The sequence below is a fragment of the Anolis sagrei genome, chromosome 5 (assembly GCF_037176765.1).
Source record: "Anolis sagrei isolate rAnoSag1 chromosome 5, rAnoSag1.mat, whole genome shotgun sequence".
Taxonomy (NCBI): Eukaryota; Metazoa; Chordata; class Lepidosauria; order Squamata; family Dactyloidae; genus Anolis; species Anolis sagrei.
In genome coordinates this window covers 165,218,023-165,240,953 of record NC_090025.1, presented here as the reverse complement: position 1 = coordinate 165,240,953, position 22,931 = coordinate 165,218,023, and the positions used below count along the sequence as shown (strand labels likewise).

Below are 22,931 nucleotides of genomic sequence, written 5' to 3'. Positions count from 1 at the left end.
TTAATCCTTCCAAGACTGTTTTTATGTCCAGACTTCCTGGGTATCCCTTTTTTCTGCCATAAAATAGTAAATTTGCCTCCTCTGGAATCATCAAATAACCTTTTTAAAAGGTTGTAGAATGGAAGACTTATTGTTTGACATCAAAAAATACATTTTTCACAAATGGGTTTATTATCACTTTTTGTTTGTTTGGTTTTGAGAGTTCCAGAGCAGAAAACTGGCCTCAGAACAAACACAAATATCTAGCCATGTACTGGTAGAGATCTAGATAGTGATTTTAAAAGCATGCTGATGTGCATCCATTGGACATCCACCATTATCGGTGGGCCACCTTTTCTTGGTCCCTATCAGACAAGGAAAATAGGACCAGTATTGGCCATTCTCACTGTGATAGAGAAAATTATCAGGGTCTTTTTCTGATTTTACTATCAGAAGGGGAAAGCTGACATGTCAGAAGTCATTACACATGGTTTACACAAGTCATTACATATTCATCCTACTATTATTTCTAATTTTCAAAGGGCTACTTTTTCTGGAAAGTGCTTGTTAAAAGCTTGCCCATTTTGTTTGATCAGATGGGAGGACAAAAATGCACATGAACAGTGATGCCCGTGATCAAAATATCTTCAGCTCTCTTTAACAACAGTTTATCTACAAAACAAGCCACTGCAGTTCTGGGGAGAATATATAGTATAGTGTCAATTGAAGGAAGCACAGTAGAGTCTCACTTATCCAACATAAATGGGCCAGCAGAACATTGGATAAGCGAAAATGTTGGATAATAAGGAGGGATTAAGGAAAAGCCTATTAAACATCAAATTACATTATGATTTTACAAATTAAGCACCAAAACATCATTTTTACAGTATATCGGTAGAAAAAGCAGTTCAATACACAGTAACGTTATGAAGTAATTACTGTATTTATTAATTTAGCACCAAAGCATTGCAATGTATTGAAACAGCTGTGGATCCGGGCAGGTGGCAGATTGCATTGGATAATACAGAATGTTGAATGAGCAAAGGTTGGATAAGCAAGACTATACTGTAGTAGCACAACTCTATCCAGTTTTGAGCAGACATCCCCTGGAATACTGTGTCCAATTGTGGTCAACACAAGTTGTCTGTAAACCATAGTTTTCCTAGTCCCACAGATTTTTGAATGCTTCTCACATCTTAAATAGGCTTAGGGGAGCAAAATATGAATGAATGGCAAATTACATCCCGCAGAAGCCTCTGCGGGAGAACAAACAAACAGACTGGATGTATGGTGAAACATAGGGTGCCGCCTGGCAAAGTCTAGGGGTATGCAGAAATAGCCATTTGACACCCAGAACTGTCTCTTCAGCACACAAGTGGTTCTGTTCTCCCTTCCTGCAATTCTAGCTTTTCCCCACTCAATTTCTACACTTCTCTTCCTCATCCCTCTTACAAAGATAGCAACCTTTTCTCTGTTTTGCACTGGAGACTTCCTTCTTTTAAACACACCTTCTTTGCCAGGCTTCGAGTGCAATGACAACGCTGCAGCTGTGCCTCCAGAGTGCCAATCTTGCCTTCCGCCTGTGTAACTTTGCTCAGCAATTCATCCCTCTCTTCCTCCAAGGTCCGGACACGCTTACGGTACTGATCCTTCTCAATGAGGCTCTGGGAATACTGCAATTGAATGCTGTCTCGGCTCTGTATTGCCTGAAAGAAAGATAGTCCTGGTGGAGAGGCAAAGATATCTTGGGCAGGTAAGATTACAGGAAGAACAAGACACATGCTGTATCCTCCTCCCTCAAAAGTTCAGCTCTGAATAAATTATGCAAATCAAGCAACTCTGCATGTATCTCCATAATTTATTCTGCTACTCGTAACCACAGAGGAAGGTTACTGTAGCTCTTCAGATGTTACTAGAAGGCAGCTCCCATGAAACCTAGCCAACATGCCCAAGGGTGATGGGAGTTGAAGTCCAATTGCTCCTGGAGGGTCATGAGTTCTTCTTATTCCTGTTCTATACTATGATCAGTAGGAAGGAAACACTACTTCAATTGGAGGGTGAGAGCAGAGGACTCTTCCTAGGGAGTTTCAAGCTTTTGATCTCCTCCTATTGCCTTTTTCAGTAGCAGCAGGAGAAGTTTAGAGATCCCAAAATGCTCCGGTTTTTACAAATGCCCAAGGATACCAATCTCCAGCCCAAGCCTTGCTTTACACTACTGGGGTTCCTAATTGATAGAGAATTATTATACACCAGCATTCTGGTCCGTTCCCTAGCCAACTCATCATCAGACTTCATCAGAGAGTTTGCTCTTCTTGACTATCTCATGAGATCACAAACTCTCTTATGCATGTATATGTCCACCAATGTCCTTACAAATACTGTATTAACCCCTTCCTTCTCTCTGAGCCTTGCCTCATGAAGTCATGAGCTCTGAAGTGAGGTCTATTCACATGCAACAGGGGTATTTTGTCAAGAGGTATTCTACCAATTTACTAGGGGTATTTGTCACCATTGCCAAATAAGCTGAAGAAAAGATCACTGTTAACAAAGCAACTCACCTGATCTCTTTCCTTCTCAATCTCCTCCAGTTGAGCCAGGACAGTGTTCATTCTGTGCTTGTATAGGTCACAGTTCTTCTGCAAGGTCTGGTACTTCAGCTGCAGATCCTCCATATCTTGCAAATACTAAGAGAGGAAAATGCAGAACACACTGTATTTTCCAGAGGGAAATAATTTCATAGAATCATAGAATCAAAGAGTTGGAAGAGACCTCAGATTCAGATTCAGATTCTTACTATTAACGATACAATGTTAGTGTTGCTGTTATTGTTTGCAGCATGTTACGTTACATGTTATTTACTAGTTCTCTTCTTCAAAACATTTACCAAAGGAAAATGGTGTCATCTTTGAAAAATACTCATAAGATTCCACCTTCAAAGCATTTTGCACCCAAAAAATAATGGTTACCAGATACACAGAATTAACCATGTTACTAGTTGTTATAACAATTTTTCATAAATAATGAATTACTAGAAATGTGCTACTTTCAAGCTCTGGATGTAAATATGTGTGCTATCTTTGTTTATCAACTGTAGTTCAAAACATAGGCAAAGGGAGTCAAGAGGCCAAAATTATGCAACCCATGGTGCCCACAACTCCATATGGGCCAGCACTTCCCAGAAGCCAGAACAGAAATGGCCAAAAATAATGTCTGCTGGCACCAGATTAGGTCAGTCCAAGCTGCTGTAGGTGGGATTCTCTAAAACAGATTTAGATTCTCTTTATACAGTTGCCAAAATTGACAAAACCAACTTTTGTCCACTAACATGATCCCATCTCCCAAACTGTACTAAAGACTGGATGCATTGTAACCACAGTTGGAAGTGTGCAATTTCATCAATGCCTTTTTCAAAAAGAGTGCCTCACTGCAGGATGAGGGCAACTTACCTTATCTCTCAGCTCCTCTGCCCACTGCAGCTCATTCTGCACAGAGTCTAGTTTCTGACATAATTCTTGTCGGTCAGCTTGTGCTTCCTTCCAGTCATGCTCCAGAATGTCTAGCAGGATCCTCTCAGAGCCCGGCACCTGGCCTTCACCTGCTGTCTAAGCAAGATGAGAGCAAAATCACTCCCTGCTAGGAATAGCTTGGTACAGCAAGACAAGTGGAGTGAGCAACAGCAGTCAGCAAGCCTTCAAAATTGGACAGATTTTAATCTTTGTCATGTCCTCTAGACACTCAGTGCTGGGGTCCCAAAATTTATTTTCTGAATGTCACCTTGCACCTCTTCACATGGGGCAAAATAAATGGGCAAAGAAGGGAGGGTGTGCAGGGCACCATGAGGCACCCCGCACACCTTCCCTTTCACCAGCAATTGCCGGCACAACGGCATGGGCCCCATAGGACTTGTGAAGAAATTCCTTGTGACTGCTTTAGACATTTACATGAATCTGTTGTACCGTGTTTACTGTGGACTTTGTAGAAGATGCTTCAGCTGTACTTCATACAAAAGGAAAACCAGTCTGTTCAATAAGCCTTGCAAATACTGATTTGCTAACAGTAAATTTTTCATTTTTATACCTATTTTTACACCATATACCTGGAGTCACATAAAAATGTATCAGACCAAAGGGGATACTGAGCAGAAAAGATTAAGAATTCCTACTTTAGAATAGCAGATTTTATCCATTCATTCTACAATATGGCCCTTTATTATTTATTATGTTACATTTATACCCCACATTTTTTTCTAATGAGTTGCAATAAATGCTGTCCTCCTTCACACTTTACATTCACAACAACCCTGTAAAGTAGAACAGTTTGAAAAAAGACTGCCTAATGATTGCACAGATCTAAGAAATCTTCGATCTCACAAGTCTAGACTAACCTTCGGACCACTAATTCACATTACCATGCATTGACAATCTTTAAATACTATATTTTAATTTTGTAAGCCATCTAAAAGTCAAGTTTTGTGGGAAATATGGCAAATTAAATTCAGTAATACTTTCCCCAACTCCAGCATGGGAAGTCACGGAGCCTCAAAATTGGAAGAGATCACCTGGATCATCAAGTCCAACTTCCTGCCATACAGGAAAAACACATTCAAAGCATCCCCAACAGATGGTCATCCAGCCTCTGGTCTAAAGGTTTGTCTTTGCAGCAATTTTATGTCAGTTTGAATATTATGGGTTCCTCCAAAGAACAATTAGATTTTTGTTCCATTGTGGATGCTGATAATTCTTGGTTAGATATTTCTTTTCTTTACCACTCAGGAGTAACAATTCCCAGGCTTCCCTGGGGAAAACAAAGGACAACCTGCCCAAGACCAGCAGCTGCCAACCAAGAATGGTTACCTTAGATACCTCATCACACAACTGCCAAAAATGTCCCACATCACTCCACTTTGCTGTAGGACGTGGGGAAGCCATCTTCCAACACCTTGTATTGCCAGGTACCTCCAGCAGCTGATCCCATGGAACGAATAATGGAGCCTGTGGCTTCCCCCCATTAAAGTCAGTGGCAACACAGGAAGACTTCCATGTTGCCACTGTGGTGGTGGTATGCCGGTTCCACCATCCTTCAGCCACAGAGCCAACACGCAGTTGTCTGATGAGAGACGGCTAGTTCCATGGGTGACCAGGGCTAGATTGGCGTATGCCACTGATCTTAGCCCCATAAGACAACAAGAGAACAAATTGCACCTCTGCCCATAAAGTGAAGGCATATAATAATAAACTTGACTGACTGCTCCATACAATAACATTTCAGTCACTAGGGAGGGTTTCACACTCAACTTTTATGTTCCTAAAGCTGACCTTATTTCCACTGAAGCTCTCCATATTGCTCAGAGCTCCTTGGGTGATAGAAAAACAAATATTAGTTGGCTAGGTTGTTGTAGGTTTTTTGGGCTATATGACCATGTTCTAGAATCATTCTCTCCTGATCTGCATCTATGGCAGGCATTCTCAGAAATTGTGAGACCTCACAACCTCTGAGGATGCCTGCCATGGATGCAGGCAAAATGTCAGGAGAGAATGCTTCTAGAACATGGCCATACAGCACGAAAAACCTACAACAACCCAGTGATTCTAGCCATGAAAGCCTTGCACAATACATTAGTTGGCTATTTTTAACAACTGCTGTTATTGCCTTGTTTTCTTCAAAGAGCTCAAGGCAATATTCATTCATTCAATTTAAGTCATATACCACCCACCATTTGGAAGCCAAGGCAGCTTACAGTATAGAATTAAAACTATACATGCAGTTCTTCCTACTTTCACTTTATCTTTGTCACCTATTCCTCCATTTTAACCTTCTGAGGTAAGTTGAAATAAGATAGCAACAAGCACAGTGAATTTTGTGAATAAATAGATATTTGATCCTGATTCTTCCCCATCCTAGACCTCTACTCAGATCATTCCACTATCTTTCAAATTACATAATGTGTGCCCAACTATCAATAAATTACAAATAACTGATATGAGGGCCCTGAGTGGTGACAACTATTCACTACAGGTTGAATGGAAAGTGTCAGGATGTGTCAGATTGATGCCATACAGTCAAAATGTTATAATTCAACAAGTCTTTTTAGTTCATTTCTAACATGGAGAGATGGACACATGTCTTCCAAGATAAGAACCTTGTAATTACATATTGTATGGAACCAATTTTTAAAACACTCCAAGTCAAAATCATACAACATAATATCAACATTTTGCCCGCCATGTAATAGATTTATATAACTATATCTAGATATTGCCTCCTCAATCATCCTTTCCCTTAAGTAAAATTATATATTTGCCTGGTAAAACTTTGAGATGGGAGTAAAGGTTTCAAACTGAAAACATCTTAGAGCAATTTAAAAAAAAAACTACAGCAAGCTATAAATTAGTGGTACAAAAAGAAATAGCAAACTGCAGCTACCAGAATTTTGCAATGAGCAGATTTCTTACCATGTGTGCTTCTTTGAAGCTCTTTGGCCCTTTGGAATAATACATGCCTTTATTGGGCCTTCCAGATCAAAAACAGGGATATTTTTTATCGTGTCAGGAGCGACTTGAGAAATTGCAAGTCGCTTCTGGTGTGAGAGAATTGGCCGTCTGCAAGGACGTTGCCCAGGGGACGCCCGGATGAATTGATGTTTTTATCATCCTTGTGGGAGGCTTCTCTCCTGTCCCCACATGAGGAGTTGGAGCTGGTAGAGGGAGCTCATCCACACTCTCCCCAGATTCGAACCTGCGACCTGTCGGTCTTCAATCTTGCCGGTACAGGGGGTTAACCTGTGAAGCAAGTCCTCCAGCAAAAGCTAAACCTTGTCATTAGGACTTTTGTTTTTTCAGCTCCCAGCCCAAAAGATAAGGAGGTGGTTAGCACTTCATAGTTCTCTCAATCTGATATCAATGTAGGTGCCATGGTTCCATTCTAAGGAATCATGAAGTTATAGTTTAGTACGATTCTTACTAGCAGAAAACATGTATCTACTCTCTATAAAGACAGTTCATAGAATCATAGAATAATTGAGTTGGAAGAGATCACATGGGTCACTTAGTCCAACCCTCTGCCATGCACAAAAAGTGCAATCAAGGTATCCCTAACAGATGGTCATCCACCCTGTGTTTAAAAGTTTCCAAGGAAGGAGCTTCCACCACACTCCAATGTAAAGAGTTCCACTGTTGAACAGCTTGTGCAGTCACTAAGTTCTTCCTAATGTTCAGGTGGAATCTCCTTTCCTGTAATTTGAACCCATTGCTCTGAGTCCTAATCTCCAAAACAGCAGAAAGGAAGCCTGTTTCATCTTCCTTATGATGCCCTTTCACATATTTATGCATGGCTATAATTTCTCCTCTCAATCTTCTCTTCCGCAGGCTAAATATACCCAGTTATATAAGATGTTCCTCATAGGGCATCTTTGATCTCCAGACCTTTGATCATTTTAGTCGACCTTCTCTGAACAACTTCCAGCTTGTCAACATCTCTTATTATTATTTTTTATTTCATATATTTATATACTGCCTTTCTCACCCCTGGGGGGACTCAAGGTGGTTTACAACATATTAATGGCAATAATTCACTTCTGGTGTTTTCTAAGATCTACAGAGATACTTGCTAAAACACCTCAGCAAATGAGAGTCCAAAAGAGGCAGGCCAAAACCTGGAACCTCAAGCCATGGCTGATACCGAATAAGAGACTCCCCCTAGACACACAGAAGACTGAGTAATTTGGAAGGCACTAAACAGACTGTGCTCTGGCATCACGAGATGCAGAGCCAACCTTAAGAAATGAGGCCACAAAGTGGAGTCCACAGCATGCGAGTGTGGAGTAGAGCAAACCACAAACCACCTATTACAATGCAACCTGAGCCCTGCCACATGAACAATGGAGGACCTTCTTATAGCAACACCAGAGGCACTCCAAGTGACCAGCTACTGGTCAAAGAACATTTAGTACAATGCCAAGTTTTTAAAAACTTTGTGTTTTTAAATACATTGCAACTGTACCTTTGGTTTACTTCTGACACGATAAATAAATAAATGCCTTCTGCTGCGTTTTTGAGGGGGGGAAACCTTTAGAACTTATGAGAATGGTGTAAAATTTCAAAGATTCCTGCTAAAATGCTTATTAAAATGACTGGGCATCATTTTATAAGCAACTAGAGATAATTATTCAATACAACAATAGACATCTGCCTCTTATTCATAATGTTGGTGGGGTTTTTTTTTCAAAGTGTCTTCATTGCCTCTTTCTTCCAAAGTTACCTGTTACTTCCAAGCTCTGGGACAAACTTGTTATGGGATATTTGTCTGTTCCATACATTTCCTCTATTAAAAAGAATAATGTAGATCAGTGGTTCCAACCCATGGGCCACGACTCCAAATTCCAAGATATTTTAAATTCAAGCTCTTTCTGATATTAACTAGACCTTAGTAGTGTCACATCAACCTCTGAGTAAAAAAGAAAACAAATGGGGTCATGAAGGGTTTTTTTCTGAGGGGTCACAACACAGTGGGGAAGTATGAAAACATTTAAAAGGGAAAACAAAAAATCACATCATCAGGTTCTGCACAGAATTTTGTTTGCAAAAACATGTAAATCTTTCATTCATTGGGTTAGCTTGTTATGAGATCCAGATTCACACGCAGTTCGGTGACTGCTCTATGGGATGTGGGTGCTGCTTGGCTTGTGATCGGTCGATCCATAGTGATACATGTGCACTGAGTGCCCAACCTTATTTCTGGTGGGTGGCAATGGCTTTTCTCCTATATCAGCAAATTCTGTGAAATATAATAAATCGTATGTCAACATGAATCGAATGATCCCGCTTCCAGGAATCTGATGCCCAGTACATCATGTTATTTCCCTTCTTTGGCCAGCTGGGCAGTCAGCCAAGAGCAATCACCCATGAGCCAAGTGTTGCTGTAAGGTCCAGGCACCATAGTTGTCCCTGTAGCAGTGCCAACAGCTCTAATTTTTAATGTATTGGGGTAATGGGTCACCTATTTGCCTCTATAAAATGGGGTTGTGTCTCAAAAAATGTTGGGGACTGCTGATGTAGAATATGTAGACAGGTAGAATATGTACCCTTAAACAAGCTATATGGGATGTAGGTTGGAGATGAAACACATTCTTTGGGTTAAATCTGGTCCTCTGGTATTCTCCAGATGACAATTCCTTCTTCATGAAAATATTTTTAGGTAGTTTCATTGGTTTACGTGTGTTTTTTTCCCCCTCAAAAATTGACATGACTCTACTAAAATCTAGTTAATGTCAGAAAGCACTTGAATTTTAAGTACCTTGGGACTTTTCCTTCTTTTGGTTCAACCCATCACCAACTGGAACATGGCTCCAAAAACATCTGTTAAATGAGTTGTACATTCATCTCAAAACTTGTCAGGAAATACCTGCACTACACTCTGCAGTTCCTGGAGGGAAGCAACCAGCCTTTGGTTTTCTGCTCGCAAGTCAGCGATTGTATCTGCAAGGCCTCGGTCCTCCATCTCTCTCTGGGGAGCCATTGATGCCTGTTTCCTCAGGAGGGAACATTCCTCCTCCATGCTGCTGATCTTACATTTCAACTGATCGACCTGAAATACATACATACCACAACATCAAGCGCATGCAAGCTTACCACCAAGAAAGTAACAAGAGTGATTTATGAAGGACCTTATTTGCATGAAGGCTAAATCTAGAAGTGCCAGACAGAGCTCAACGCTAGAATACATGAAGTCACAATAAAAAGAAAGGGAGCATATTTAAGAAGGGCCAAAGAGAATGTCTCTCATTCTAAACCTACCATTTCTGGAATTAGTTACAGTAGCATCTCACTTATCCAACGTTCTGCCGGCCCATTTATGGCCAACATAAACAGGCCAGCAGAATGTTGGATAAGCAAAAATGTTGGATAATAAGGAGGGATTTGTATTATTTTACAAATTAAGCAACAAAACATCATGTTTTACAACAAACTGACATAAAAAGCAATTCAATACATGGTAACATTATGTAGTAATTACTGTATTTATGAATTTAGCACCAAAGCATTGCAATGTATTGAAACAGCTGTGGATCCAGGCAGGAGGCAAACTGCATTGCATAATACAGAATGTTGGATGAGTGAAGGTTGGATAAGCAAGATTCTACTGTAATATAATTTCCAAGGTAGAAGGGGGCTGTCTTTAAGCTGGCATCCTTCGAATGTATCAGGCTATGACCAATCACCCCTCAACCAGCAAAGCCACTGGTAATGCTAGCTGGGGTTAACCAGGCTTATAGTCCCAAAGATCTAAAGTGCCCTGAATTGAAGAAGCACCCTGTTTTTATGATACACACTCAAGATCTCCTTAAAACATACCAAGTCCATAATCAAGGAGAAAGTGGCACAGATAAACTATCCCCATTACCCAGTGACTAACTGGATTTACAGTAAAGGCACTAAAAGGATCACTTGCAGACATACTGCAGGTATACTGAACAGCTACATTTTGGTCACCGTGTTCAGTCTTCTCCTGTATTGTGAGAAGAGCAACATCCTGTCACATTCATGATGAAGCACAGCACAAGAATTATCTCCCTTTGGCCATGACAGAAAGAGCACAGATAACAGGCCAACACTCCACCACCAAACTAGCATCTGTCCCTAGCAAAACAGGACTTGGCTCCTCTCTATTTGATGGAAAACCAGGTCCAGGGGTATTCCAGACTTCCAGATCAAGTATTGAGGAAACACAGGGGACTATTAGGAAGATATGTGCACCTTCCTTATTCCACTGAGAGAAGCAGTTCCATCAATGGAACAATCAAATTTGTCCTGGAAAGATATATGGAGAAGGGAGCTAGTTTATAAAGCTTTTTTCTATGTGTCAGGAACTTGAAAAACTGCAAGTCACTTCTGATGTGAGAGAATTGGCTGTCTGCAAGGATGTTTTACCATCCTGTGGGAGGCTTCTCCCATGTCCCCACATGGGAAGCTGAAGCAGACAGACGGGAGCTCACCCTACTCCCTGGATTTGAACCACCGACCTTTTGGTCAGCAGTCCTGTCAGCACAAGGGTTTATCCCATCACACCACCGGGGGCTCTTAAAACATAGAAAATTTACCCTTTTTTGTTACTCTTGGACTCTGGGAACATGAGAGTGATTTTAGAATAACTTCTAATCGAAAAGGAAATGTGAATAAAGGTGTCCTATCTTGGAGAAAATAGTCGTGCCGATTGCTCATGGTGAAAGTCGGATAAGCAAGGTGTGCCCTGATACATTTTTTTGAACTGGCTCAAGTAAAAAAGACTGCCTAGGATATGAGTTTGCCAATGTTTTCTCAATGACTTTGCAGGTATTCAAGGTGAATTTCAGATTGCATGCCACCTGGGGTAACTGCAAAGTCACTAAAAAGATATTAGTTAGCAGCAAAGAACAAGCAGACAACAAATACATGTTTTAGACATTAGGTGTGTGTGTGCATGCATGCCTAGCATACACATCTCCAGCACCATGCACTTCAACCACAATAGATGACACTTGCTTACACTAGGTTAGACAGAAAGGATAAATGCTTCTTAAAAGGAAAAGACTATTAAATGGCAGATATACTCTATTTCTATCTCTCCACTCATCTGAACAGTTCATACAAGGATATCAACAATGAGCATGTGGGTTTAACTATAGCTTCATTCATATACAATCTAGGTTGTCTGAGCTGCCTGTCTTGACCTTAACATAAGGCCTTGTAGAAGACTCTCTTTCAGCTTGAGTCTTCTCATCTGTATTATGGGGATAAAAATACTGACCTTATTTAACAAGGTTATTTCATTATTGTTGAGAGGATTTGTAGGAAGTAGCATAAACACTTTATGATATTGTACAAAATGCAGGAGATATTGTCATTTTCACTGGGGATTTGTGTAACATATTTAACCACTTTGAAGCTTTCAGGCATACAAGAGTGTCTATTAGAAGAATAATGGGAGAAACTCAGGACTTGGGCTCCCCAAATAGCCATGATCCCTTTCCTCTGGCATCACTGGTTGGTGATTTCCCAACTTTCATGCAGTTTATGCCCATTCTTAAATGTTGTAGTACCCCTCCTAAAACTTTATGCTAAAATATGGAGTTTTAAAAGTTTTTGGTTCCTCACACCTTCAGAACATGCTCCCCAATAACCTCTCTGAAATTGGACCTGGTCCTTGTGCTGAAAAAGGTTTCCAGTTCCAATATCTAGCACAACTAATACATTATGCACAGATGCCACAGCGCATAAGCATGGCTCTGAAATACTTCCGCAATTTCTAGGATATTGAATCTACACAAAAAGTTATCCTTCCCCCAAACAGCCTCTTCAGTTTCCATGGGAGCAGCAAAGGCAACAAAGCATCAGTGATCTGGGTCCACAAGCTGCCAAAGCAAATGTATTAAGCCTTGCAGAAAGCACAAGAGTCTTTGTAGTACAGCCTGTTCAGTTCATTAAAAAGAAGACTGGGAAGTGGTTTGGCGTTTGTATTAATGCCTTCCTAGCACAAATGGGAAAGTGACTACAGGGCTCAAACCTAAGCACCAAAGGCTACAATGGCACTATCTATCATTTTTATGGCATCATCAATATGTATATGGCAAAACATAGCTCCCAGGCAGTTGCTTACTGTACAGTGGCCTTAGTATATAAGGGGACAAGAGGGAGAAATAATAAAAGGCAATGAGAACAGAAGAGATGGGACACCCATGAGAGAAGCATATGACAGCAAACAAATGCAGTTTGTACATAAACTTAGATCATTCTCCCTCTTGAGGGGGATGGAGAAAAGTTTAAAGCATAAGGCAAGAGCCTTGAGGAGGGATTTGAATAGTGAGGACAACACAGCCGGGCAATTTTGGAAGATGCTCTACCAGGAAAGAGGGATTGCACTTCAGTGGCAAAGCACAAGCTTTGTACACAGCTCAGACTCAATCCTCTGTAACCATGCTTTAAAGCAGTGGTTCCCAACCTTTTTTTGACCAGGGACCAATTGACCAGAGCTTACTTTGACCAGGGCCCACTTGACCAGGGACCACTTTGCCCAGGGACCACTCTCCAACCTGAGTCCCAAAAGGGATAGGGCTGATCAGCTCTGCAGAAAGGAGCGGAAATAAAATAAATTAAGAAGGAGGAGGTTTGCAGACCGGATTTTCATTCTTGAAGTCCACTGTTGTGCTGCGGCCGACAGGTTGGAACCACTTCTTTAAAGGGACAACTAACAGGTGAAGATAAAATTTTAAAGGTGCTACCAGTCAGAGTAGATGGTGATGGGCTAGAATACAGTTCCTTAAATATGGGTTGTGACCACAAATGGAGTCCCCTTAGTTCAGTGCTGGAATCATGAAAAAACTGTGACAACAATCAAAGGTTTCTGAAAGCCACCTAGTGGCTGTTTTAGAAATTTACACAAATCTGTTAGCTTTAAAGTTACATGTTTACAATGGATTCTGCAGAAAATACTTCAGTTGTACTTCATAGAAAGGAAAAACAGCCTGTTTAGCAAGCCTTGCAAATGTTCAGGTTTATCAGTAAATTTTTGGTTTTATACCTATTATATATATATATATATATATATATATATATATATATATCCTGGCGCCACATAATAATTTCTCAGGAGGAAAGGAGTCATGAGTTCAAAAGGTTTAATTAGCCCTGGGTGAGAAAAACAAGTAGTATGACTTCGTAGAAGGTTCTTTCATGTGTTTTTCTATGAGATGGATTTTCTTCTTGGGAAACATTTCCTTGATGAAGCTTGCTATACAAGCTCAGACAATATCTGGGTAGACTTTTAGTGAAACAGACTGTACATTGACTTACTTGCTAGAATCAACTCAAATGCCAGCAGTGGAACTCATTTCCACTGCTGGCATTTGCTGGTATGTGTGCTGCTGCTTCTTGTTTGTTCCGTCCCATTACTGTGTGCCTTCAAGTCATTTCCAACTTATAGCAACCCTGAGGCAAACCTATCGCAGAGTTTTCTTGGCAAGGATTTTCAGGGGTTGTTTGCCTTTGTGTTTGAGGCCAAGCAAACATGATTTGCCCAAAGTCGCGCACTGAGCTTTCACAATTGATCAAGGAATTTAACCCTGATCTCCAGAGTCAGAGCCCAATGTTCAGACTACAACACCAAGCCAATCCAGTTTTGTCTTACCTGGTGCTTATGGATACTGTAGTTAGGACAGGATAAGTTACAAAGAAGGAGGAAGAGACTACTGTGGGGAATGAGACAACCCATGAACCTGGCCTTCCCATGCTCTGCAAGGAGGAAGGAAACTATTCAATTTGAAAAGGCCACAAGTATGAAAGACTTCAATAGAGATGCTCTCTGGCAAGAATTCAGAAAACCTACAGATGCTCAGATGAACAGCTAGATAAAATCATCTTAGAAATTAAACTGACATTTGAGCTTGCCAGAAGACAATCATTCCGAACCTTTTGTTTACGCCGAGATCTTGTCCTAAAGGATGTGCATTGTCTAGTTTCATGCTAAACCACCAGCCAGGATATACTACTCTTATAGCCCTAAGCCTCTGAAATCAACTGCATGAGTAACACTCACTCATGCTGATAACACCACTTAGAATATGCGGAAGTGGCTTTTCTGGCACAAGTCCCATCAGATCTCTCATTTGTGCCAGGGAATACATCAGGTTGCATTCATCCCAAACCAATGCCCTCCTGTGTCTTCCCCCCTGGAAGTCTTATTTTTCTAAACTGTTGATTTATCTGTTTAAAAACATGGTAATTACAGCTTGATCTTTTCAAAGAGACTGCAGCACAACTGTGTCCCCTAAAGCAAAGGGACAGCTTGGAACCTTTTTGTCATCCCACTGTTAACACACACACTTGAAGGCAACAACAAGCATCTACTAGACCCTTGCAGAATCAATCATTGTTATTTTTGAAAGCAGAAGTGAAATTGTCAGTCTTTTTGACTGCTTTGACTAGATTAAAAAGCACACAATGGAACCAACCTTGTGAGATGATCAATTCTCAGAGGGGGATCCTGCTTGGGAATCCCCCATCACACACTCTACACATAAAGTCAAATGTGCTGTTGAAGGCTTTCATGGCCAGAATCACTAGGTTGCTGTAAGTTTTCTGGGCTGTATGGTCATGTTACAAAAGCATTCTTTCCCAACGTTTTGCCCACATCTATGGCAGGCATCCTAAGAGGTTGTGAGGTATATTAGAAACTAAGCAAGAGAGGTTTCTATATCTGTGGAAAAAGTCAAATATTTGACTCACAGATGTTCCCAAACACTTAAGAGAATTTGCACCATGTTTTTGAAGTGCCACTGCTGTCAACTTTGACCTGAGCAGCTCTCTAAGATTTCAGATAGGAGATTCTCCTATACAGTGATTGCTGCATGCTTGCAACATATCTGATTCGGTGGAAACAGTCCTAATTAATCTTGTAACATTCAACTTTTCCAACTATTCTTAAAGTGTCTTAGTTTCACTCTTGTCTTCCCATGTTCCCCTTTCTCCTTGTCTTAATTCAAATGTCCCAAGCTTATTTTAAACTGCAAAAATAGTTCACCCTCAGTTATTTCAAGGGAGAGGAGAGGAGGGGGAGGAATCTTGCTCTTCCCAGTCATCCTATCTATCATCATCATAGGTGATCACTCATGGACAAGTATGATTGTCTTCCAAGGGTAGAGTGTTGGATATGGGTCTGAAAGTGACTATAGAGACCTGTTTGGGTTCAGGCAAAAGCATACTGCTGAAAGTTCTGCTAGCTTGTGTGTGCTTCCTATACTTTTGCCATCCTGACCACTCTATAGTATTGCTTGGCCACACATATCATCTATAAAATATTAGATGATATGTTGCCAATATTCCCTCATGATCTGCTATCCAAGGACTAACTAGATCCAACCCACTTACTTTCCAAAAGTGATATATTCAGATGTACTCATAGTAGTAAGAAATACAGAGCAGTGAGGCTAGATAAGGCTGCCTACCCTCTAAATGACCACAGCAGCTTCCTCCTTTTTGTAGAGCATACATTTTTTGCAGTTGGGTGAAATATCTGATTTTAGCTACCTAGAAGCTAATCTATCCAGTAAAAAAGCAGATGGTATTTACACTTTAACACATATCAGCATGTTTTAATTTGTTCAGGAAATGAAGTTAGAACTTTATGGACTCCAGCAAAATGTACATCAGAGAACCATCTAGGGCAGTGGTTCTCAGCTTACTATATCTTACCAAAAACGTCAGCAAAAAGATCTGTCCCACAGAGTTATCTTATGGGAGATTGGGATGAGGATGTCACTCCTCCACATAAGAATTCTGCTCTCCTTTGTGATTTTTTACCATCTTAAAATTTCTAGCGAGGCAGAATGTGACATTGAAATTCATTCACAACTAGAACTCTTATTTTCTGTGTTCAGATTATTGTGGTAACTTAGCCTGCCCCTTTTCTTTGGAAACCTAAGCTCTACTGAAGCTTTAAGTTACTACAATACAAACATTTTGGGGACTGAAGGAAAAATTCATGGGGGGATTCTTATTTGGGGACAGAATTTTTATGGAGGAGAAATGTCATCATTATGTCCCCAAGTATATGTTTATTTTAGTGTGTTTTGTCAGGTTTTTCGTATTTTATGATTATTTAAATTTTTGCTATTTTTATTATGTTACCGTTAGGTTGTTCTATATTGTTTAATGTGTCTTGTCCTGATGCAAATTGTTTATATGATTTTCTTCTGACATTGAATGTTTGACATATTTGATGGAAACCACCCTGAGTCCCTTTGGGGAGATAGGGTAGTCTATAAATAAAGTTGTTGATGTTATTATTGTTGATTATTATTATTATTATTATTAAGTAGCTATGTCTCTGTCCACTAAGACAGAAACAAAACACCCTCTTTTTCTCCAAGAAGGGCATATATATTATGTAGAAATATTGATATGTCTGAGAAGAAATAGACATAATGGGCATTTTATGTCTATTGTGCGGAGACCCAGGATCTTCTGATTGTAGATTCTGTTATTTTATGTATCTCTTACAGTACGATTTAAGAAAATAAAAATGGCAATACTATTGTCAGGAGCAAAGACAGGAGTAAAATAATAATTTCATTATGTGCTGAGAATTGTTATGAAAACTCACATCTCATCTCAAGGACTTCTCCCTCCCATATTATTTACACCCTCAGGTGACAACCACTGCTGTGGCAAATGAGTTGCACAAGAACCAAGAGGGAGGTTGGATGGGACCAAAATGGTTGCAGATAGACAAAAGACAGATAGGTGGAGCAAAGAAACTAGGGCAGAATGAGACTCAGCTCAGAGACTCAAGTCAGAGCAACTTTCCCCCTAATTCCTCTTTTTTTTTTCTTTTTTTTTTTAGAGTTGCAAGGATCAATGCAAACAATGCAGCTATTTCTTGACAGGCGGACAGCGCTCAATTACACTGACTTCTGGCATAATGAGCAAGAAAGAAAAAACCCAAAACCATCCAGTCATGCTTTCTGGGGGATTCTAGGTGATGTCGCTCCAAAATGAAACTTCTACACTCAGTTTAGATGGATCCATTATCTTGCCCTGCCTTGTAAATGCCTGCATACATTCATGTACATACATGCATTATCACACACTCCTTGTTCACCATACCCCTAGTTGCAGGTCTCGGCTTCGTATGACAGCAGCATTCTTCTCTTCACACAGTTGAGCATAGCGCATGGCCAGCAAGTAGTTTTCATCCTTCAACCTCAGCAGCTCCAAACTGTTGGCGTCCCACTCTTCCTGGAACTTCCGCCAACGTTCTTGCACCTTCTGGAGCACTTGGAGCTGCTGCTTCAGCTGGCTGCACTCCTCCTCCAAGGCCTGGTTCTTCACCTGGAGTTGGTGCTCTTTGGCCAAATATCCTTTCCTCTGGGTCCTCGCCTTCTTCACTTCCATCATCAGGAACTGAGTCAGGCCTTCTGGACCTTCCTCATCTGTTAGGAAATTCCCAGAAAGTTGGGTGCTAGAGATAGATTCAGCAAGCACAGATTGCCAATTCAAACATTACATGGCAAGTTTGTTGCCTCCATGGCCGTAGGTTAGCAGTGCTAAATACCAAAACATATAAAGTAATAATGGGTTACATGTAATCATGAACAGCGCATGTACCAGGAAGATGTTCAAATGCTAGTTGTTTATTGAATAAGGTCCACCATGATCTTCTTCAAAATAAACTAGTAAAATGTAGGCTGGACAATGCTACTGTTATGTGGATTTGTAATTAATAAAAAATATTTTATTTCTTAGTTTTATTTCTTGCTATTTTGATTATTAAGTTATAGTTATGTTGTTTTATATTGTCTGATGTGTCTTGTGCTGATGTAAACTGTTCATATGGCTTTTCTTTTGGCATTGAATGTTTGCCATATTTGTTGGAAACTGCCCTGAGTCCCTTTGGGGAGATAGAGCAGTCTATAAATAAAGATGATGATGACGCTGATGATGATGATTATAGCTTGCCAGATGCAGAATAATGAGCCTAAAGGGTGCTCACCAATGGTTCCTCTTCATCCTGGAAAAAAATGTCTAGTGGGGTGCCACAGGGTTCTTTTCCTGGGCCGGTTGCTATTCGACATCTTTATTAATACCTTGTTATTAATACCACGTTTGCAGATGATACTAAACTGGGAATAATAGCTAATTTGATTAGAATTCAAAGTGAACTAAACAAATTAGAGAGATGGGCCAAAAGTAACAAAATAAATTTCAACAAGGAGAAATGTAGGATACTTCACTTACATAGAAAAAAAATGAAATTTACAGATGCAGGGTGGATGAAACCTGACTCAAGAACAGTACATCTGAAAGAGATCTTGGAGTCCTAGTGGACCACAAATTGAACGTGAGCCAACAATATGACGCAACAGCTTAAAAATCCAATGGGTTTTTGGGCTGCATCAAAAGGAATATAGCTCTAGATCAAGAGAAATAATGGTACCTCTCTATTCTGCTTTCATTAGATCTGACCTGGAATACTGTGTCCAATCCTGGGTATAAAAATTTAGGAGAGATATTGACAAGATGGAATGTGTCAAGAGAAGGGCATCTAAAACTATCAAAGGTCTGGAGACCAAACACTAAAAGTCAATGTGGATTTCTCCAAAACAAGTCATGCCAGACTAATCTTATCTCTTTTTTTGATAGAGTTACAAGCTTGGTAGATGCAGGGAATGCTGTGGATGTAGCAAATCTTGATTTCAGTAAGACCTTTGACAAAGTCCCTCATGACCTTCTTGCAAGAAAAACTAGTCAAATGTCAAAGAGATAGTAGCTGGAAGGTGCCCAGAGGAGGGTGACTAAAATGATCAAAGATCTGGAGATCTGCCCTATGAGGAGTGTCTTAAAGAACTGGGTATGTTTAGCCTGCAGAAGGGAAGACTGAGAGGAGACATGATAGTTGCCCTGGGGACTAGGACTAGGAACAATGGGTTCAAATTACAAAAAAGGAGATTTCACCTGAACATTAGGAAAAACTTCTTGACTGTAAGAACTGTCCAACAGTGGAACTCTCTGCCTTGGAGCATGGTGAAAGCTCCTTTTTGGAAGGCTTTTAAACAGAGGCTTCCCCAGCATGACTGAATGGCCCACATGGTCTCCTACCACTCAATGATTCTTTGATTCTAAGATTTCAGTTCCCAATTCTATAGTAGGAAGCAACATTAACTATACTGAAAATTATGGTGACGCTAGCAAAATGAATAATTGATAGACAAGCATAGCAATTAAAGACTACTAAAGTTGCTATAGGCCTTGTAATCAACTCTCTCATACCACACATTTCATGTCTATCTGTCTGTGTATCAATCTATCTTTATCATGCCATAAATATTTATTGTGCTTTATAGATTAGAATCAAGAGTGGTCCTATTGCTTTGCAGCACACAGTTTTAAAAGGGTTAGGAACCATACAGCTTGCCAGATGCAGAATAATGCTAGGCTATAGTCCAACAATACCTAAAGGCCCACAGACTCTCCAATCCTGACTTAAAAGAACTTTTCCTGTCTCAGAGATACCTGATTTGCATATTTCCTGTACAGGTTTCCAGAGCTCTAATAGGCATACATACCACCACCATCCCCCAATCCTCTTTCTCAAAATTCTTTCATATTAGGGATTCCCACATATTCCCATTAATCCATATATTTGCAGCATAATAAAGTACTCTAATGATTTTAATCTAATTTCCCCATCACACTAAGGATGTATAAACTTTGCACTCCAAATTCCAGGATGAAGAGACATTTCACAAATTAATGCAAAGTGGATTACTTTAGGCATGAACTTGTTCAGTGTGCATGCCCTATTTCTACTCTATGAAAGTAAAATGTTTTTTTTATCCCAACAATAAAAATGTGTAGTAGATAATACAAGATGTTAAAATGATGTCTGAGAGGGAAAGGCAGATGAGGGGCCATGCTGACTGAAGCAATTCTAGAGATTGCAGTCCAGCAAAGTTAACTTTTCCATGCTCTTGATTCTGAAAACTAGGATTCTCCAAGGAGGAATCAAGCCTGTGTGGATTCAACAATTAAATATATACAGAGAAGGCTTTAATCATTTCTTACCCAGAATCATAGAGCAACGCTGAATTGGCTGTTTCCCTGTCAGCCGGGTGAAATGTTCTGGATAATAGAACTCCAAGGACTCTAAGAAAGCTTCATAACCCCTCTTTCCTCTGCTTCGTAGGATATCCATGAGGCGTCCTGTAGAGATAGACACAGTTTAGATTTCCAAAAATACTTATAATCTTTTAGAAGTATGGCTAAGATAAAACTGGAGAAGTTTTATCGGCAACATCAATCACCCCAAACTTATTGGAAGAAATATGAAATATAAATGCAGCAAGTAAATTAGGTAAGAAGAGGAAAGCATGCATGGTATATTTGGGGCTTTTTAGCTGGCTAAAGATTTTACTGTTTTGTGGATTTTGGATTTTGTTGTGTTTAGCCAGAACTTAAATGGGGCCGCAGTGGTGCAGCAGGTTAAACCACTAAACTGCAGAACTTGCTGACCAGAAGATCAGCAGTTCAAATCTGCAGGATTGGGTGAACTCCCGTTGTTAGTCACAACTTCTGCCAACCTGGCAGTTCAAAAACATGCAAATGTGAGTAGATCATTAGGTACCATTTCTGCGAGAAGGTAATGGCGCTCCATGAAGTCATGCTGGCCACATGATCTTGGAGGTGTCTATGGACAACAGCTTAGAAATGGAGATGTGCACCTTCCCCCATAGTCAGGCACAACTAGACTTAATATCAGGGCAAACCTTTGTGGGGAATTTGTAAAAAGGCACCATGATGTAAATGGGTTGACTGGAAAGACATGTGTTGGCAGCTGATTGGCTGAGCATGCCAGGAGCTAGAATTCTGATTGGCTACTGTCTCTAGCTTGCTGCTGAGAGAAACAGTTTTAACTGCCACTTTCACTTCAAAGAGTGAAGAGAGCGCTGACTGGAAACAGCCAGGAAGGAAATGGCTGCCAACTCTCTGAAGCCTGATCATTACTAAGGCATGAAGCATATTTTAAAAGACTGTTTTAAAGGACTGTTTATTCCCTCTATTCTGTGTAAGAACTTAGAGAGACTGCTGTATATATTGTTGCTCTGTTTGACCTTTTGAACGGAAGTTAGTTACTCTTTACACAAATCTGAGTGACACATTATTATACTGCAGGATATATCTTGGCTCAGAAACTGTGGTAAGGTTTCTGTTTATTTATAGTTACAAACTCCAACAACCTTTACCTTTACCTAAGAACACCTGCTTGTTATATAAGCCATAAGGAGGAAAAGTCCAACTCCAAAGATGAAAAGAGGGGATCCATAGCTAAGTGTGGCTCCTTGATGAATGTCTCAGAGTGTTTTGGGATTTATCTATTCCCCCACTTTCCCAATACATTTTCTCTGAAGATCATGGAGGAGAGACTGAGACCTGAGATGTTGTACAAAGTATGAACCCTCTCTTGTCACAGTGTATATTCCTTAAGAATTAAATTATGGAGGGTTTTGTCACCAGGAACTGTTTCTCTGCTGGGCTGCTGTGAGTTTTTTGGGCTGTATGGCCATGTTCTAAAAACATTCCCTCCTGATGTTTCACCCACATTTATGGCAACCTCTGAGGATGTCTGTCATAGATGTGGGTGAAACGTCAGGAGAAATGCTTCTGGAACATGGCCATACAGCCCAAAAAACTCAAAACAACCCAGTGATTCTGGCCATGTTTCTCTGTTGTTTTCTCACTTTCACATCAGAATTAACCTGAACTTGAGGAATATACTTTTGAGGGAACAGAATATCTGAGCCAGTGTGGCCAGAACTTGACTGAACTTACTGGGGTAAGTTTTCATCTTAAAAAGTACATTTTCCTGGCTCTGCTAACAATTAGGATGCTGCATGCACAGGGCCAACTAATAGGCATTCACTCTTGGGATCTCTGTGAGTGGCAGTGCTACCAAAGGCAAGCAAGCCAGGTCAGGTGTTGGTTTGATCCAGTCACTCACACATTGTATGCCTGCTCCATTCAGATCTAGGAGTGTAGTGTTGTGATTCTGGTGGTTTTGAACTCTATGATCTTGGCTCCGTAGGTTGATTTTACACATGTGAATGTTTTGTTACTATTGAACAAATGCTTACTTGGATCTCAGATATTAGGATCAGAAGTGAGACCCTCCAGATGATGCTGAACGGTAACTCCCAGTATTTCTATGCATTTGCTGTACTGGCTTAAACTTCTACATTTGGAGAGCAGCATTTTGCACATTACCACGAATGTTTCTTGGGGATTCATTCAACCTGTCTCATGAGAGAGTAGGTACATCTACCTATATGAGAGGTAGATGTAATATTACATTACATCTACCTCTCATTTTGGGGTGATTGGCACTGGGTTTGTTTTCAGCATTTAAGGGGTTTGGAAGCTGGAGAGGAG

The 22,931-nt window shown here is 40.3% G+C and overlaps 1 protein-coding gene across 3 annotated transcripts in view; it reads right to left on the bottom strand.

The window, feature by feature from the left end:
- CARD10 (caspase recruitment domain family member 10) overlaps positions 1–22,931 on the bottom strand; it is a 73,958-nt gene that overhangs the window by 32,326 nt on the left and 18,701 nt on the right. For 2 of the 3 annotated variants that reach the window (XM_067469212.1, XM_060777007.2), the window contains exons 4-9: positions 20,571–20,708; positions 17,613–17,938; positions 9,379–9,561; positions 3,426–3,581; positions 2,538–2,663; positions 1,488–1,685 (exon numbers count right to left, since the gene is read on the bottom strand). In XM_067469212.1, coding sequence (XP_067325313.1) covers positions 1,488–1,685; positions 2,538–2,663; positions 3,426–3,581; positions 9,379–9,561; positions 17,613–17,938; positions 20,571–20,708 — 1,127 coding nt within the window. The remainder of the gene's footprint in view (positions 1–1,487; positions 1,686–2,537; positions 2,664–3,425; positions 3,582–9,378; positions 9,562–17,612; positions 17,939–20,570; positions 20,709–22,931) is intronic. The other variant, XM_067469213.1, reaches the window with a different exon arrangement.